Source organism: Salmo salar, chromosome 15 (genome assembly GCF_965601325.2).
Source record: "Salmo salar chromosome 15, fSalSal1, whole genome shotgun sequence".
NCBI classification, from domain to species: Eukaryota; Metazoa; Chordata; class Actinopteri; order Salmoniformes; family Salmonidae; genus Salmo; species Salmo salar.
The window spans coordinates 77,622,614-77,640,311 of record NC_138305.1 but is presented as its reverse complement, the minus strand read 5'-3'; the positions used below and the strand labels follow the sequence as shown (position 1 = coordinate 77,640,311).

General features: G+C 44.0%; 1 protein-coding gene across 3 annotated transcripts in view; it reads left to right on the top strand.

Moving 5' to 3' along the window:
• Positions 1-9,685, top strand: part of LOC106572161 (kazrin) — a 229,862-nt gene extending 220,177 nt beyond the window's left edge. For all 3 annotated transcript variants that reach the window (XM_014146069.3, XM_014146067.3, XM_014146071.3), the window contains 4 exons: positions 6,116-6,217; positions 6,938-7,104; positions 7,772-7,952; positions 8,667-9,685. In XM_014146069.3, coding sequence (XP_014001544.1) covers positions 6,116-6,217; positions 6,938-7,104; positions 7,772-7,952; positions 8,667-8,825 — 609 coding nt within the window. In that variant the 3' untranslated portion in view covers positions 8,826-9,685. The remainder of the gene's footprint in view (positions 1-6,115; positions 6,218-6,937; positions 7,105-7,771; positions 7,953-8,666) is intronic.
• Positions 9,686-17,698: the final 8,013 nt, after the last annotated feature.

Below are 17,698 nucleotides of genomic sequence, written 5' to 3'. Positions count from 1 at the left end.
GATCAAATAAATACAAATCCTCATCAATCTACACATAATGTCAAAGCGAAAACAGGTTTTTAGAAATATTTGTAAATATATAAAAAACAGAAGTACTGTATTTACATAAGTATTCAGACCCTTTGCTATGAGACTTGAAATTGATCTCAGATGCATCCTGTTTCTATTGATTATCCTTGAGCGGTTTCAACAATTTGATTGGAGTCCACCTGTTTCAATTGATTAGACAGGATTTGGAAAGGCACACACCTATCTACAGTATACCAGTCAAAAGTGTGGGTACACCTTCTCATTCAAGGGTTTGTCTTTATTTTTACTATTTTCTACATTGTATAATAATAGTTGAGACATAAAAACTATGAAATAACACATATGGAATAATTTCGTAACCAAAAAAAGTGTTAAACAAATCTAAATATACTGCAAAAAAAAATAAAGGGAACACTTAAACAACACAATGTAACTCCAAGTCAATCACACTTCTGTGAAATCAAACTGTCCACTTAGGAAGCAACACTGATTGACAATACATTTCACATGCTGTTGTGCAAATGGAATAGACAACAGGTGGAAATTATAGGCAATTAGCGAGACATCCCCCAATAAAGGAGTGGTTCTGCAGGTGGTGACCATAGACCACTTCTCAGTTCCTATGCTTCCTGGGTGATGTTTTGGTCACTTTTGAATGCTAGCGGTGCTTTCACTCTAGTGGTAGCATGAGATGGAGTCTACAACCCACACAAGTGGCTCAGGTAGTGCAGCTCATCCAGGATGGCACATCAATGCGAGCTGTGGCAAGAAGGTTTGCTGTGTCTGTCAGCGTAGTGTCCAGAGCATGGAGGCGCTACCAGGAGACAGGCCAGTACATCAGGAGACGTGGAGGAGGCCGTAGGAGGGCAACAACCCAGCAGCAGGACCGCTACCTCCGCCTTTGTGCAAGGAGGAGCAGGAGGAGCACTGCCAGAGCCCTGCAAAATGACCTCCAGCAGGCCACAAATGTGCATGTGTCTGCTCAAACGGTCAGAAACAGACTCCATGAGGGTGGTATGAGGGCCCGACGTCCACAGGTGGGGGTTGTGCTTACAGCCCAACACCGTGCAAGACGTTTGGCATTTGCCAGAGAACACCAAGATTGGCAAATTCGCCACTGACGCCCTGTGCTCTTCACAGATGAAAGCAGGTTCACACTGAGCACATGTGACAGACGTGACAGAGTCTGGAGACGCCGTGGAGAACATTCTGCTGCCTGCAACATCCTCCAGCATGACCGGTTTGGCAGTGGGTCAGTCATGGTGTGGGATGGCATTTCTTTGGGGGGCCGCACAGCCCTCCATGTGCTAGCCAGAGGTAGCCTGACTGCCATTAGGTACCGAGATGAGATCCTCAGACCCCTTGTGAGACCATATGCTGGTGCGGTTGGCCCTGGGTTCCTCATAATGCAAGACAATGCTAGACCTCATGTGGCTGGAGTGTGTCAGCAGTTCCTGCAAAAGGAAGGCATTGATGCTATGGACTGGCCCGCCCGTTCCCCAGACCTGAATCCAATTGAGCACATCTGGGACATCATGTCTCGCTCCAACCACCAACGCCACGTTGCACCACAGACTGTCCAGGAGTTGGCGGATGCTTTAGTCCAGGTCTGGGAGGAGATCCCTCAGGAGACCATCCGCCACCTCATCAGGAGCATGCCCAGGTGTTGTAGGGAGATCATACAGGCACGTGGAGGCCACACACACTACTGAGCCTCATTTTGACTTGTTTTAAGGACATTACATCAAAGTTGGATCAGCCTGTAGTGTGGTTTTCCACTTTCATTTTTAGTGTGACTCCAAATCCAGACCTCCATGGGTTGATAAATTGGATTTCCATTGATTATTTTTGTGTGATATTGTTGTCAGCACATTCAACTATGTAAAGAAAAAAGTATTTAATAAGATTATTTCATTCATTCAGATCTAGGAAGTGTTATTTTAGTGTTCCCTTTATTTTTTTGAGCAGTGTATATTTTAGATTTTAGATTCTTCAAAATACCCACCCTTTGCCTTGATGACAGCTTTGCACACTCTTGGCATTCTCTCAACCAGCTTCATGAGGAATGCTTTTCCAACAGTCTTGAAGGAGTTCCCACATATGCTGAACACTTGTTCGCTGCTTTTCCTTCACTCTGCAGTCCAACTCATCCCAAACCATCTCAATTGGGTTGAGGTTGGGTGATTGTGTAGGCCAGGTCATCTGATTCAGCACTCCATCACTCTCCTTCTTGGTCAAATAGCCCTTACACAGCCTGGAGGTGTGTTTTGGGTCATTGTCCCATTGAAAAACAAATGATAGTCCAACTAAGCGCAAACCAGATGGGATGGCGGATCGCTGCAGAATGCTGTGGTAGCCATGCTGATTAACTGTACCTTGAATTCTAAATAAATCACGACAGTGTCACCAGCAAGCCCCCCCCCCCCCCCCCCCACACACACACACACACACCATCACACCTCCTTTGTGCTTCACGGTGGGAACCACACATGCAGAGATCATCCGTTCACCTACTCTGAGTCTCACAAAGACACGGCGGTTGGAACCAAAAATCTAATCTTTGGACTCAGACCAAAGGACAGATTTCCACCAGTGTAATGTCTATTGCTCGTGTTTCTTGGCCGAAGCAAGTATCTTATTCTTATTGGTGTCCTTTAGTTGTGGTTTCTTTGCAGCAATTCTACCATGAAGGCTTGATTCACGCAGTCTAATCTGAACAGTTGATGTTGAGATGTGTCTGTTACTTGAACTCTGTGAAGCATTTATTTGGGCTGCAATCTGAGGTGCAGTTAACTCTAATGAACTTATCCTCTGCAGCAGAGTTAACCTCTCTAGGGTATGTGGGATGAAATCGTCCCACCTACTCAACAGCCAGTTGAATTCCGTGGCGCTTTATTCAAATACCTTAGAAATGCTATTACTTCAATTTCTCAAACATATGACTATTTTACACCATTTTAAAGACAAGACTCTCGTTAATCTAACCACACTGTCCGATTTCAAAAAGGCTTTACAACGAAAGCAAAACATTAGATTATGTCAGCAGAGTACCCAGCCAGAAATAATCAGACACCCATTTTTCAAGCTAGCATATAATGTCACATAAACCCAAACCACAGCTAAATGCAGCACTAACCTTTGATGATCTTCATCAGATGACAACCCTAGGACATTATGTTATACAATACATGCATGTTTTGTTCAATCAAGTTCATATTTATATCAAAAACCAGCTTTTTACATTAGCATGTGACGTTCAGAACTAGCAAACTTCCGGTGAATTTACTAAATTACTCACGATAAACGTTCACAAAAAAACATAATTATTTTAAGAATTATAGATACAGAACTCCTCTATGCACTCGCTATGTCCGATTTTAAAATATTTTTTCGGTGAAAGCACATTTTGCAATATTCTGAGTAGATAGCCCAGGCATCACAGGGCTAGCTATTTAGACACCCACCAAGTTTAGCCCTGACCAAAGTCAGATTTACTATAAGAAAAATGTTATTACCTTTGCTGTCTTCGTCAGAATGCACTCCCAGGACTTCTACTTCAATAACAAATGTTGGTTTGGTTCAAAATAATCCATAGTTATATCCAACTATCCTCTGTTTTGTTCGTGCGTTCAAGACACTATCCGAATGGTAAAGAAGGGTGACGCGCACGACGCATTTCGTGACAGAAAATGTCTAAATATTCCATTACCATACTTCGAAGCATGTCAACCGCTGTTTAAAATCAATTTTTATGCAATTTTTCTCGTAAAAAAGAGATAATATTCCGACCGGGAAAGCGTGTTTAGGTTCAAAGACGAAAGAAAATAAAACATGGGGTCGACTCGTGCACGCGCCTCAGCCCATTGACCTCTGATAGAGCACTTGCCAAAAGCGCTAATGTGTTTCAGCCAGGGGCTGCCTCGATATCATTCAGCTTTTTCCCGCCTTCTGAGAGCCTATGGGAGCCGTAGGAAGTGTCATGTTACAGCAAAGATCCTCAGTCTTCAATAAACAGAGTCAAGAAGCTCAAGGAATGCCAGTTTCATCATAGCGCTTGATGGTTTTTGGTACTGCACTTGAAGAAACTTTAAAAGTTCTTGAAATGTTCTGGATTGACTGATCTTCATGTCTTAAAGTAATGATGGACTGTCGTTTCTCTTTGCTTATTTGAGCTGTTCTTGCCATAATATGGACTTAGCACTATTTGATAAAAGACCATCTTCTGTCACAACACAACTGATTGGCTCAAATGCAATAAGAAAGAAAGAAATTCCCCAAATTAACTTTTAACAAGGCACACCTGTTAATTGAAATGCATTCCAGGTGACTACCTTATGAAGCTGGTTGAGAGAATGCCAAGAGTGTGAAAAGCTGTCATCAAGGCAAAGGATGGCTACTTTAAAGAATCTCAAATATAAAATATATTTTGATTTGTTTAACACTTTTTTGGTTACTGCATGATTCCATATGTGTAATGTCATAGTTTTGATGTCGTCACTATTATTCTACAATATAGAAAATAGTCCAAATACATTTTTAAAAACCTGGAATGAGTAGGTGTGCCCAAACTTTTGTCTGGTACAGTATATAAAGGGCTCCCGAGTGGCGCAGTGGTCTAAGACACTGCATCTCAGTACAAGATGTGTCACTGCAGTACCTGGTTTGAATCCAGGCTGCATCACATCTGGCCGTGATTAGGAGTCCCATAGGGCGGCGCACAATTGGCCCAGCGTCATCTGGGTTTGGCCGGTTAAATAAATAAATGTTAAATAAAAAAATAAAAAAAAGTCCCACAGTTGACAGTGCATGTCAGAGAAAAACCCAAGCCATGAGGTTGAAGGAATTTGAGGCAGGATTGTGTCGAGGCACAGATCTGGGAAAGGGTACCAAAACATTTCTGCAGCATTGAAGGGCCCGAAGAACACAGTGGCCTCCATCATTCATTAAATGGAAGAAGTTTGGAACCAACAAGACTCTTCCTAGAGCTGGCTACCCGGCCAAACTGAGCAATCGGGGAGAAGTGCCAAGAACCGGATGGTCACTCTGACAGAGCTTGGAGTTTGCCAAAGGGCACCTAAAGGACTCTCAGACCATGAGAAACAAGATTTTCTGGTCTGATAAAACCAAGATTGAACACTTTGGCCTGAATACCAAGTGTCACGTCTGGAGGAAACCTGGCACCATTCTTATGGTGATGCACGGTGGTGGCATCATCATGCTGTGGGGATGTTTTTCAGCGGCAGGGACTGGGAGACTAGTTGGGATCGAGGGAAAGATGAACTGAGCAAAGTATAAAGAGATCCTTGATGAAAACCTGCTCTAGAGCGCTCAGGACCTCAGACTGGTGTGAAAGTTCACCTTCCAACAGGACAACAACACTAAGCACACAGCCAAGACAATGCAGAAGTGGCTTCGGGACAAGTCTCTGAATGTCCTTGAGTGGCCCAGCCAGAGCCTGGACTTGAACCCGATCTAACATTTCTGGAGAGACGTGAAAATAGCTGTGCACCAATGCTCCCCATCCAACCTGACAGAGCTTGAGAGGATCTCCAGAGAAGAATGGGAGAACCTTCCCAAATACAGGTGTGCCAAGCTTGTAGGGTCATACTCAAGGCTGTTATCGCTGCCAAAGGTGCTATAACAAAGTACTGAGTAAATGTGATCTTTATGTTTTTTTTTTTTTTTTTTTTTTTTTACATTTGCAAACATTTCTGCAAACCAGTTCTTGCTTTGTCATTATGGGGTATTGTGTGCAGATTGATGAAGGGGGGGGAACAATTTAATCCATTTTAGAATAAGGCTGTAACGTAACAAAATGTGAAAAAAGTCAAGGGTTCTGAATACTTTCCGAATGCACTCTAGACGTTACAGATATGCATGTGTGTATACATGTTGGCTACAATACATGTAATTTCATTCACTCGGACACACATACACACATCTGTGATCTGTGGGTGAAGGTAAAGTTTATTTGAATGTCAAATTAAGTGTGTGTGTGTGTGTGTGTGTGTGTGTGTGTGTGTGTGTGTGTGTGTGTGTGTGTGTGTGTGTGTGGCGCGCGTGCGTGCGTCTCAACTCTCTCCAGGCCCTCCAGGCCAGAAGGGCTCAGTGTGAGCATCAGAACCTGGATCCCGTGGTATGGACGTGTCATCGGGTCGTTAAGTGGGTCCGAGACATTGACCTTAAGGTGGGGTCTAGGGTTCATTATCATCCCAACAACACTGGCACACTCAAGTACTGTGAGAACATGGTATCTGACATTTACACTCAGTCCTCATTGATACGTATTTGACACTTAGGATAAGATCTGACCGGTGTCAGTATTTAACCTGAAAAAGCTTACAAATGGTTACGAATCATTCTATACACAAAGTATGCATTAAAACAGAATTGTGCATACTGCAAAACAATTCAAATCATGCTGAGAGATCATAGTGTGTTTATTGACAATAGACAGAGAGCTTTTATGTATTGTTATATGCATGGGGGAGTGTAGGAAATTGCGTCAGGTTTATTGACACTCCCTGTCTGTGCAGAAAGATAAAGGAAAGGACCTTTGTGATCAATTCTGAACCGCTCGTCATCTCTGTGGTTACCGCACAGTGAGTCACGGCTTCAATAAATGGATAGTAGTCAGGAGCTTTTGCTTATGATATCCCTTCCATTGATATTGACTACATTTAGTTGAGGGTTACTGTAGGCAGATAGAACAACACCATGCATGCACAGTGAAAATGTTGGGTTAGTATGCTTTTTTAAATCTCCATTACATTTTTATTCAACCTTAGTTAACCAGGCAAGTCAATTAAGAACAAATTCTTATTTCAAATGACGGCCCTGTTATTTTACATTTTTAGGAACCCTTAAAAAAAATGTTTTTGTCCCTCTCCCTCCTCATCCCGTGTAGGAGTTTGCTGACAGTCTCCAAAACAGTGGAGTTCACGGTGCTGTAATGGTGCTAGACCCCTCCTTCAACACCGACTCCATGGCAACGGCATTGGGTATCCCCGGCAACAAGCACATGATTCGCCGCCACCTCACCGAGGAGATGAAGGTCCTCATCAGTTCAGCCAGGTGAGGCAATGGAGAGCGAGAGAGAGATGAGAGAGAGAGTGAGAGAGGGAGAGGGGGAGAGAGAGCGGGAGGGAGAGAGGGAGAGAGGGAGAGAGAGAGGGAGGGAGAGAGGGAGGGAGGGACAGATAAGACCAAAGTCATGAGGGAAATGTGTTTAGATTAAATAAATGTAATTTAAGGGAGAATCAAAGAGAAAAGAACAGAGAAACAGAGAGGGAGAGAGTAAGGGTGAAGATGTATGGTTTATCTAAGTTGATCCCCACTCTGCAGTATGGCTGGATTAAGTGACAGAGTGGAAGTCCACCTGTCTGCATCCCTTTCAGGCTCTGTAAGATTTAAATGGCAGTTGATTAAATGGCAGCCTTATTGTCAGGGAAAGGGATGACAAATAGGGATGAATAGACAACATCTCTTGCTTAACCTAATTAAAGAGGGGACTTGTGGGATCACGTGTGCAGGACACCGATCTGTTTCAGTCAGGACAGATTCAAGTCAGGACAGATTCAGAGTGGAAAATGGAGAGGTTCATCACATGCAAGTCACTCTGGCTAAGAACGGCTGCTTAAATAACTACATAATCAGTAAGGAATCTGCTCATCAATAATCTGTACCTAATTAATCAATAATGTACCCATTCCTCCCCTCCCTCCTGACCCTGAAACCCCAGGTCAGGAGGTGTACAGCAAAACCATGATAGGCTGGGGACAATGAGCACCCCGCCAACGCCTCTACGCCACGCCTCCCCACCCATACCTTTACGGCACGCCTCCCTGGGCCGGCCCACCAGCTCTACCAACCGCCACACACACCCGGACGACGAAGGCTCCCTCAGGAGACGGGCCGTCAAGGTGGGCACTCCCCTAGACTACGGATGAAAATTTCCTCTTTTGTTAACTCTGTCACACTTGAATGTAAACAATAAAATGTTGATTAAAGGCATAATTCAGTTCAATTCAATGCTAATAATTAGCATTTGTTGGCCGTGGCTAGTTTAACAAACCCAAAGTGTGGATTGCAGTCGCTCCTTGTCCATAGACAACTTTGATGGCAAGGGAACAAATATCTGTATATGTAATTTCTCAGAACTATCCCTTCAACGTGCACTGACCCTGTCAAATAAATTCCTGTAACGATGTTTTAGCTTCAAGTCTTTCTTGTGTTGAAAAAGGCCTTGAAGCCAGAATGTCCCTCTTCGTTCCTCTTGTATTTGCTTTCATATAGTGTAAACCTATAGCCCAAGGGAGATACGTCATTACTGGGTAGCTGATATTCTCAGTTTGAAGCCTTGAGGAAGCGAAGCATTCGGCTACACAGTAAAGAACTATCTCCCTTGGGCTATAGGCCTACTCTATAGAAAAGCTAAATGAAGCCTTGTTTTTTTTCCTTCCCCTTGGAGTAACCACTGATCTAACATTACTGGATAGGTGAAAGCAGGTTCCACTATTTAGCTTTCACCAATCCAAACAGGTCAGATCAGTGATGACTTCAAGAAACAGAGGAAGTAAGGATGCATTTTTAAAGTATTTGAACAGGGCCTGACTTCCTTCTCCTCCCTCCCCCAGCCTCCTTTAGGGTTCAGCCCCAAAGCCCACAGTGGGCGGGACTTGAGTTGTCATAGCAGCTACGGCTCGCTGCCGAGAGAGGCTTGTGACGAAGCTCCGCCCAGGACAGAGGGGAGTCCAATCCACAAACACTCAGGCATCGAGGTCACCAATGTGTGAGGTCATCGACATGTGAGGTCATCGACATGTGACATCTGTGCCTACAGTACGGCACAAGACAACAGTGCTTTGTGGGATGCCAGACGAGGGATGTTTACTGTACTTTTTGAATGATTGAGCCTTTGTTGGTCAGAATACACTATTTTCAAGAGAGAAGGAATCTTTTTTCATTTATAGTCTAAGAACAACTCTTTACATCTCTCACTGGTATTTCTCGAATAATCTGACCTTTGTGAGGACACACGTCTATCCCATGGAAACAAACTTAAACTGAATGGGCTTTTATTTTTGTATTTGCATTATGTGCAAAGGTTTTTTAAACAGGAAATGGCTCAGCGATTAGTTGATGTTTAGTAGTTCTTATTGAGGACGGGCCTCTTTCTCAAAAAGAAGAGCTATGAGGAAATATGGTAATGTGTTTGTGTACAGGGTACTTTCCTGATTCATTGCAAATTAACAAAAGAAAACTATTCAAGTGAGATTTATAGCAAATGTCTTTTTGATGTTTAATTCAAACATGGTGTTACAGAAACTTTCTCAGAAGCCTTGCGAACTGGGACTATGGACATTGTCTAAGATGAAAACTTAAACTTGAAGTTGTATTAACTGTATGTTTGATAGTCTTTTTTCAGTTTGTTAATTTACACTGTTGTGTCTAAACTAAAATTAACACTCCCTCGTGACATTTGATACATTCAATAAAACCATTAACATGGCACATGGGTTATTAAAATTACTTATTTTCAATGACAGACATGAGTAATTGGTCTTCCAATAGAAGCACAACAGGTAGAAAACAATGGGCTGAGTGAGAATGAAATCAAAGAATGAATGAATGCAATAAAGATATCTATTCTGAAGAGGAAGTGTGTGTGTGTACATTCTGGAAGTAACAGGTGAAGAACAGGCCACAGAGTGCACCAATGAGTCACCTCTCTCATACCCTCCCTCATAGTAGTAATCTGTGGGGAAAATGTGGCTCTTGTCCATGTTTGATGATGCCACTTCCTCCTCTAATTCAGGATAACTGCATCGCCATGGTTACACTGGAATGACGCAACCCAAACAGAGGCGTTAAATCAACCTCTGCCTGGCTGCATGCTGTGAATGTGTCTGACTGACTGCAAAAGGGGGCAAAGCCCTAATTGGCACCACCAACCCTCTTCTGAATAAAAAGGTTCATTATTATGGGATGTCCAGGGACCTGTTCAGGAGGGTGCAATGCTACAGAACATTCAGAACTTAATGCATTGTGTAGAACAAACCCATTCATCTGCCATGTAAACTAGGGTGATCATATCCTTCCTTTTGCTTCTGACTAGAATATCGGCCAACATTTTCTGTTCATTTCCCGACAATTCTACATGTTGAAACAGCACAAACAGCCACTGTTTGTCGACACCCAGCAGGTGATCGCTAACACACCGCGGCCACCCACTGATTTTGGCTTTTTGTCGTTGCGGTGTGTCGGATATAAGTATGAGAGGATGTTAACAGTACAAAACAATGGTTATGTTCCAGGTCGTCATATCAGTGCAGTTCCTGAGATGTTACACACACGGCATTATTAGATCTGATAATCTGTACGCTGTGACTGCAATAAAGACCATATGTTAGGTGCCCAATGTTTTTGGGGAATACACAGGAAACATTCAAAGCAATTTTGAGGCTGAGCATATTTCTCTGATAGACATTGCCAGATCCAAGAAGTGTGCAATATCACCCCTCCTCTGCAATGGCCTCACTCTGTCTGAGGGGCGCCCCCAGAACAGGAGGGATAGCAACAGGAACCAGAACAGGTATCATATGAAGGGGAAGAAAATCCTTGGGACCCGGATGCTACATTACTTCCCCAATACTTCAAAGTCACCATAACCAACGGAACAGCTTCTGTTTTGTCATTATGGTGTATAGCATTCAGAGTGAAGTGTTGGCGTGCTGTTTATCTTATGGCAGCTCAAATGATTCACGATATCCTTTCCCAGCATCGGTGTCTGTCTAGGTTGGTCTATTCACTCTCCCTACTCAACCTCAATTAAGTGATAATTCCCTCGAAGCCGGTGTTTGGAGGATATATTGGCACAGGTGTTGTTGGCCAAACCGTGCCAATATATCCTCCAAACACCGGCTTTGAGGGCATTATCACTTTTATACAACGGGTTACCAACATACTGGTAACAGACTCACATTAAGCATCTCCAATCCAAAGTTAAATCTAGAATCGGCTTCCTATTTCGCAACAAAGCCTCCTTCACTCATGCCGCCAAACATACCCTCGTAAAACTGACTATCCTACCGATCCTTGACTTTGGTGGCTTTGGGGATGACCAGTGCAATATACCTGCTGGAGCGTGTGCTACGGGTGGGTGTTGCTATGGTGACCAGTGAGCTGAGATAAGGTGGGGCTTTACCTAGCAAAGACTTATAGATGACCTGGAGCCAGTGGGTTTGGCGACAGATATGTAGTGAGGGCCAGCCAACGAGAGCATACAGGTCAAAGTGGTGGGTAGTATATGGGGCTTTGGTGATTAAACGGATTGCACTGTGATAGACTACATCCAGTTTGCTAAGTAGAGTGTCGGGGGCTATTTTGTAAATGACACCAACACTTCCTTTGGCCACCTTTCCTTCCAGTTCTCTGCTGCCAATGACTGGAACGAATTGCACAAATCTCTGAAGCTGGAGTCTTATATCTCACTCTCTAACTTTAAGCATCAGCTGTCAGAGCAGCTTACCGATCACTGTACCTGTACACAGCCAATCTGTAAATAGCACACCCGACCACCTCATCCCCATATTATTACTTACCCTCTTGCTCTTTTGCACCCCAGTATCTCTACTTGCACATCATCTTCTGCACATCTATCACTCCAGTATTAATGCTAAATTGTAATTATTTTCGCATATAGGGCCTATTTATTGCCTACTCTTCTATATTTGCACACACTGTAAATAGATATTTATCGATATTTCGATATTTATTTCCTTTGTGTTATTGACTGTACGTTTGTTTATGTGTAACTCTGTTGTTGTTTTTGTTGCACTACATTGCTTTATCTTGGCCAGGTCACAGTTGTAAATGACAACTTGTTCTCAACTGGCCTACCTGGTTAAATAAAGGTGAAATAAAATAAATACAAATATTCTAATAATGTTTGACAGATTTTCATTAAAAACGTTATATTGATGAATTTATTCATACTATTTCATCCTTCCACAAGATATAGTCTCAAAAACAAATCTAAGGTTGCTACCCAAGCCGGCTGGTCGTTCGTTCTATTGGTTCGGTTGCCAGCGAAGCGACCCAGTTGTTCAGTCTTTTTGTTCTGTATCTATGGACGCGACCCAGTCGTTCGTTCTAAATGTTCCATTGCCATACTGGCTGGAAAGTTCTTATCCCTTGCTTGCCAGATAGGCAACTGTGGCTAATTGCCTAGCTGTCACGTCAAACAGCGCAGACAGAATAACAACAGTAGCTGCATTTGTTTAAGCTGTTTTCTAGTGACATTTATTTGGATACATCCATAACAATGAGCTAATGAAGCATGATTTCGCCTGGTATAGAAAATGTGCGCTCTCATTAGAACACTATTGTTCAGAGGAGCTAGCCAACAACACAGCTAACACAATCACTTCAAACAGAAGCTGGAAAGACTGCAAACTAGCTACACTTCATTTCATTTGACCTTTTTTCAATTGACATTTCTTTGAATATATCAATAAAAATGATGCCAGCTGATTCATTATTTCGACTGGATGAGAAACCCTGCCTGCCTCTCTCTCGTCCCGACTCCCGATCCCTACATGTGCTATGGGACAGTTGGTGATCGAATTTGAATATTGAAACAATGTTGCAAATGTCGGAGAGACAGACAGCAAGGTTAGTACAAATCTCCACTGTTGAAAACGAAATGTTAGTCTAAAACAAATGGGAGATAATGTCCAGATGCTTTTTATAGTGGAGATAACTTCACTGCCTGGGTTGATGAGACAGTGGATTGCGCAATCAGATAGAACAGAGTAAATAGGCATTTCAAAGTCATAGATTTAGCCGGTGGTAACTTGTGGAATATCAATCAAATGTATTTATAAAGCCCTCCTTACATCAGCTGATGTCACAAAGTGCTGTACAGAAACCCAGCCTAAAACCCCAAACAGCAAGCAATGCAGGTGTAGAAGCACGGTGGCTAGGAAAAACTCCCTAGAAAGGCCAGAACCTAGGAAGAAATCTAGAGAGAAACCAGGCTACGAGGGGTGGCCAGTCCTCTTCTGGCTGTGCCGGATGGAGATTATAACAGAACATGGCCAAGATATTAAAATGTTCATAGATGGCCAGCAGGATCAAATAATAATAATCACAGTGGTTGTAGAGGGTGCAACAGGTCAGCACCTCAGGAGTAAATGACAGTTGGCTTTTCATAACCGATCATTCAGAGTATCTCTACCGCTCCTGCTGTCTCTAGAGAGTTGAAAACAGCAGGTCTGGGACAGGTAGAGCGTCCGGTGAACAGGTCAGGGTTCCATAGCCGCAAGCAGAACAGTTGAAACTGGAGTAGCAGCACGACCAGGTGGACTGGGGACAGCAAGGAGTCATCAGGCCAGGTAGTCCAGAGGCATGGTCCTAGGGCTCAGGTCCTCTGAGGGAGAGAGAGAGAGAGAGAGAGAGAGAGAGCGAGAGAGAGAGAGAGAGAGAGAGAGAGAGAAGAGAAAGAAAGAAAGAAAGAAAGAAAGAAAGAAAGAAAGAAAGAAAGAAAGAAAGAAAGAAAGAAAGAAAGAAAGAAAGAAAGAAAGAAAGAAAATTAGACAGCATACTTAAATTCACACAGGAGACCGGATAAGACAAGAGAAATACTCCAGATATAACAGACTGACCCTAGCCCGCCGACGCACAAATAATAAATATAAATCAATAAATACAGGATAAATACTGGAGGCTGAGACAGGAGGGGTCGGGAGACACCGGCTGGAATGCGCTTTTAACCAATCAATTAGCATTCAGGATTAGACGTAATAAGTGCATTGTTATTGGGTTCCCACTATATGGCCAAGCTGTACAGTCAAAATTGGCTAAGTGAAAATGTGTGTTGGAAGCAGGGTGTTTGTTTGTCTGGCCAGGGCTGCTTGCATCTTAGCCAGACCAACACTCTGTGTTCCCATGAGAAAATTGATGTTGATTGGTAAAGTCAAAGTCTACAGTTTACCCAGCTAGCATATAACGTTCTGAGAACCATATGTTTATTAGAGGTTGGTGAGAGTATGGTTGGTGAGAGTATGGTTGTCTTATGGTTATTTTGCATACAATCTTCCCACAGCTTTCTGGGAAGAGTGCAGGATACTTGCTTGGCTTTGGAACATTCTCTGCACATTTAAGGTACTTGACAAAAAAAACATGTTTCCTAAAAGTTCAAATATGGTTATATTTGATAAAAATGTTGGTAATGTTCTCGGAATGTTCTCCAAGTCGTTTGACATTGGGAATGTTCTCAAATTGTTCCTGAGAATGTTAATAAAACTTTCCATAAAAACCACAAGAAAATGTTAGTAACGTTCAGGGAAGTTTCTAAGAATGTTATTTAAAAACATTTACATTACGTTCTCAGCATCAACAAAACTCTCTCTATCCTCTATCTTGATAAGTGTGTTCAGGTGTGTTAGCCATGCCCACTAATTGGCCACAAGTGATCTTAATAAGTGTGCGTTTCCTTTGAAATGGGGTCTGTTTGAGTATACTAAAATTAACAGCTGTGTATGCGTAAAAATCAAATCAAATCAAATTTATTTATATAGCCCTTCGTACATCAGCTGATATCTCAAAGTGCTGTACAGAAACCCAGCCTAAAACCCCAAACAGCAAGCAATGCATGTGAAAGAAGCACGGTGGCTAGGAAAACTCCCTAGAAAGGCCAAAAACCTAGGAAGAAACCTAGAGAGGAACCAGGCTATGAGGGGTGGCCAGTCCTCTTCTGGCTGTGCAGGGTGGATATTATAACAGAACATGGTCAAGATGTTAAAATGTTCATAAATGACCAGCATGGTCAAATAATAATAATCATAGTAGTTGTCGAGGGTGCAACAAGCACGTCCGGTGAACAGGTCAGGGTTCCATAGCCGCAGGCAGAACAGTTGAGACTGGAGCAGCAGCACGGCCAGGTGGACTGGGGACAGCAAGGAGTCATCATACCAGGTAGTCCTGAGGCATGGTCCTAGGGCTCAGGTCCTCCGAGAGAAAGACAGAAAGAGAGAAAGAGAGAATTAGAGAGAGCATATTTAAATTCACACAGGACACCGGATAAGACAAGAGAAATACTCCAGATGTAACAGACTGACCCTAGCCCCCCGACACATAAACTACTGCAGCATAAATACTGGAGGCTGAGACAGGAGGGATCAGAAGACAACATGGACTAATTCCATGTAGAGAGAACAGAAGATTAGAGGTTTGAATCTGACTGATGCTGTGTCACAATAACAAATACATGTGTTTGCATGCTTAATGCCTGAAGAAATTAATTTCCATGTGTCCTATCTGTGCTTGGAGTTTTAAAAATGTTAACCCAAAATAAGATAGCAGTGTTATAAAAGTCTTATTGAAACATTCAGTGATAATTTTAAGGAAGTTATTCAAAAACCTCCAAAGAACTTGTAATTTCCATTCTCATGGCGTTAATAAAACCTCACAGGAAGCTCAATCAGTTTTACCGGTCAGAAAACATATGGCTTCGTTTCCCACAACCAATTTGAAACTAAAAACATTTGTCGCCAGAACTTACAAGGAACCAAACGTGCTAGCTGGGGAAATACTGACCTATTGTCACGACTTCTGCCGAAGTCGATGCCCCTCCTTGTTTGGGTGGTGCTTGGCGGTCGACGTCACCGGTCTTCTAGCCATCACTGATCCATTTTTCATTTTCCATTGGTTTTGTCTGGTTTATCTACACACCTGGTTTCAATCCCATTCATTACATGTTGTGTATTTAACCCTCTGTTTTCCCTCATGTCCTTGTCCGAGATTGTTTTGTTTGTTATCGGTTTCATGTATTTTGTATTGGTGTGCTACGTTTTTTTTTATGTATGTTGATTTTGAAGTTCGTGTTTGTTTATTCTTTATTAAATAACTCCAGTTATACCAAGTTGGTTTCTCCTGCGCCTGACTTCCTTGCCACCTACACACACGTCGATGACAGAATCTCGGACCAAAATATGAAGTCAGCAGGAGAGGGTACCCCGGTCATGGAGGTGGAGGACCACGTCCAGAAGAATGCGGAAAAGCTTCACCATCTATGCGCCGCCATGGATCGCCTTGTCCAGAATATGGACCGCTGGGAGAGACTGAGTTTTTCCAGCGCCTCCACCAGCCCAACCGGGGTCTATCCTGAGCGCCCCTTCTCAACTTGAACCCGGTGGCATTCGTCTATCCATGCCTCAGGGGTACGATGGAAGTGCTGCCACCTGCCGGGGTTTCCTACTCCAATTAGACCTTTTCCTGGCCAAGGTCCACCCAGTTCCATCTGACCGTGAGAAGAGTTTCACCCTCGTCTCGTGCCTCACCGGGAGAGCCCTGGAGTGGGCCAGCGCTGTGTGTGGAGGAGGAGATGCGGCGTTGGACCATTATGAGGAGTTCACCCGCCGTTTTCGGGCAGTCTTTGACCATCCACCCGAGGGCAGAGCGGTGGGTTAGCGCCTCTACCATCTGAGGCAGGAGACGAGGAGCGTCCAGGGTTTTGCCCTGGGGTTCAGGACCCTGGCAGCCGGTGCGGGATGGAATCACAGGGCCCTGATCGACCATTACTGCTGTAGTCTGTGTGAGGACATCTGTCGGGAGCTGGCCTGCAGAGACACCACCCTCACCTTCGACCAGCTGGTGGATTTGTCCATCCGGCTGGACAACCTGCTGGCTGCTCGCGGACGTCCAGATCGGGGTCTGGTGGTTCTATCCTCCTGCACCCCTTCTCCTAGACCCAGGGAACTGGGAGAGGGGGTGCACAGGAAGACCGGAGGGGGTTCCCGCTCGCGCACCATCTGTGGCCGCAGATTTCACACTGCTGGTCGGTGCCGGGTAGGTTCCTCTGGGAATCGAGGTAACAGACTCTGGCGCTACCCCAGGTGAGTAGGCACCATTCTCATCCAGAGCCCTCTGTTGCACTTATTACTTTTCTGTTACTTTTCCAGATTATTTTTCCCCCCGCGCTCCCAGCAAAAGGCGCTAGTAGATTCAGGCGCGGCTGGGAATTTCATTGATCAAGCTTTTGCTCATAGTTTAGGGATCCCCATTGTACCCGTGGATGTGCCTTTCCCCGTTCACACCTTAGATAGTCGACCATTAGGGTCAGGGTTAATCAGGGAGGTCACAGCTCCTTTGAGTAAGGTGACGCAGGGGGGTCACAAGAAAAAATTAGTCTGGGTCTACCTTGGTTAATTTGTCATAACCCCACTTTTTCTTGGCCACAGAGGGCTCTCACGGGGTGGTCGCGAGAGTGCTCAGGTAGGTGTGTAGGGGTTTCCGTTGGTGCTACTACGGCAGAAAGTCCAGACCAGGTCTCCACCGTGCGCATTTCCCCAGAATATGCTGATTTGGCTCTCGCCTTCTGTAAAAAGAAGGCGACTCAATTACCACCCCATCGTCAAGGGGATTGTACGATAAATCTCATGGTAGACGCTGCACTTCCCAGGAGTCACGTGTATCCCTGTCGCAAGCGGAGACGGTGGCTATGGAGACATGTCTCCGAATCCCTGCGTCAGGGGTACATTCGGCCCTCCATTTCACCCGTCTCCTCGAGTTTCTTTTTTGTGAAGAAGAAGCATGGAGGTCTGCGCCCGTGCATTGATTATCGAGGTCTCAATAAAATCATGGTGGGGTACAGTTACCCGCTACC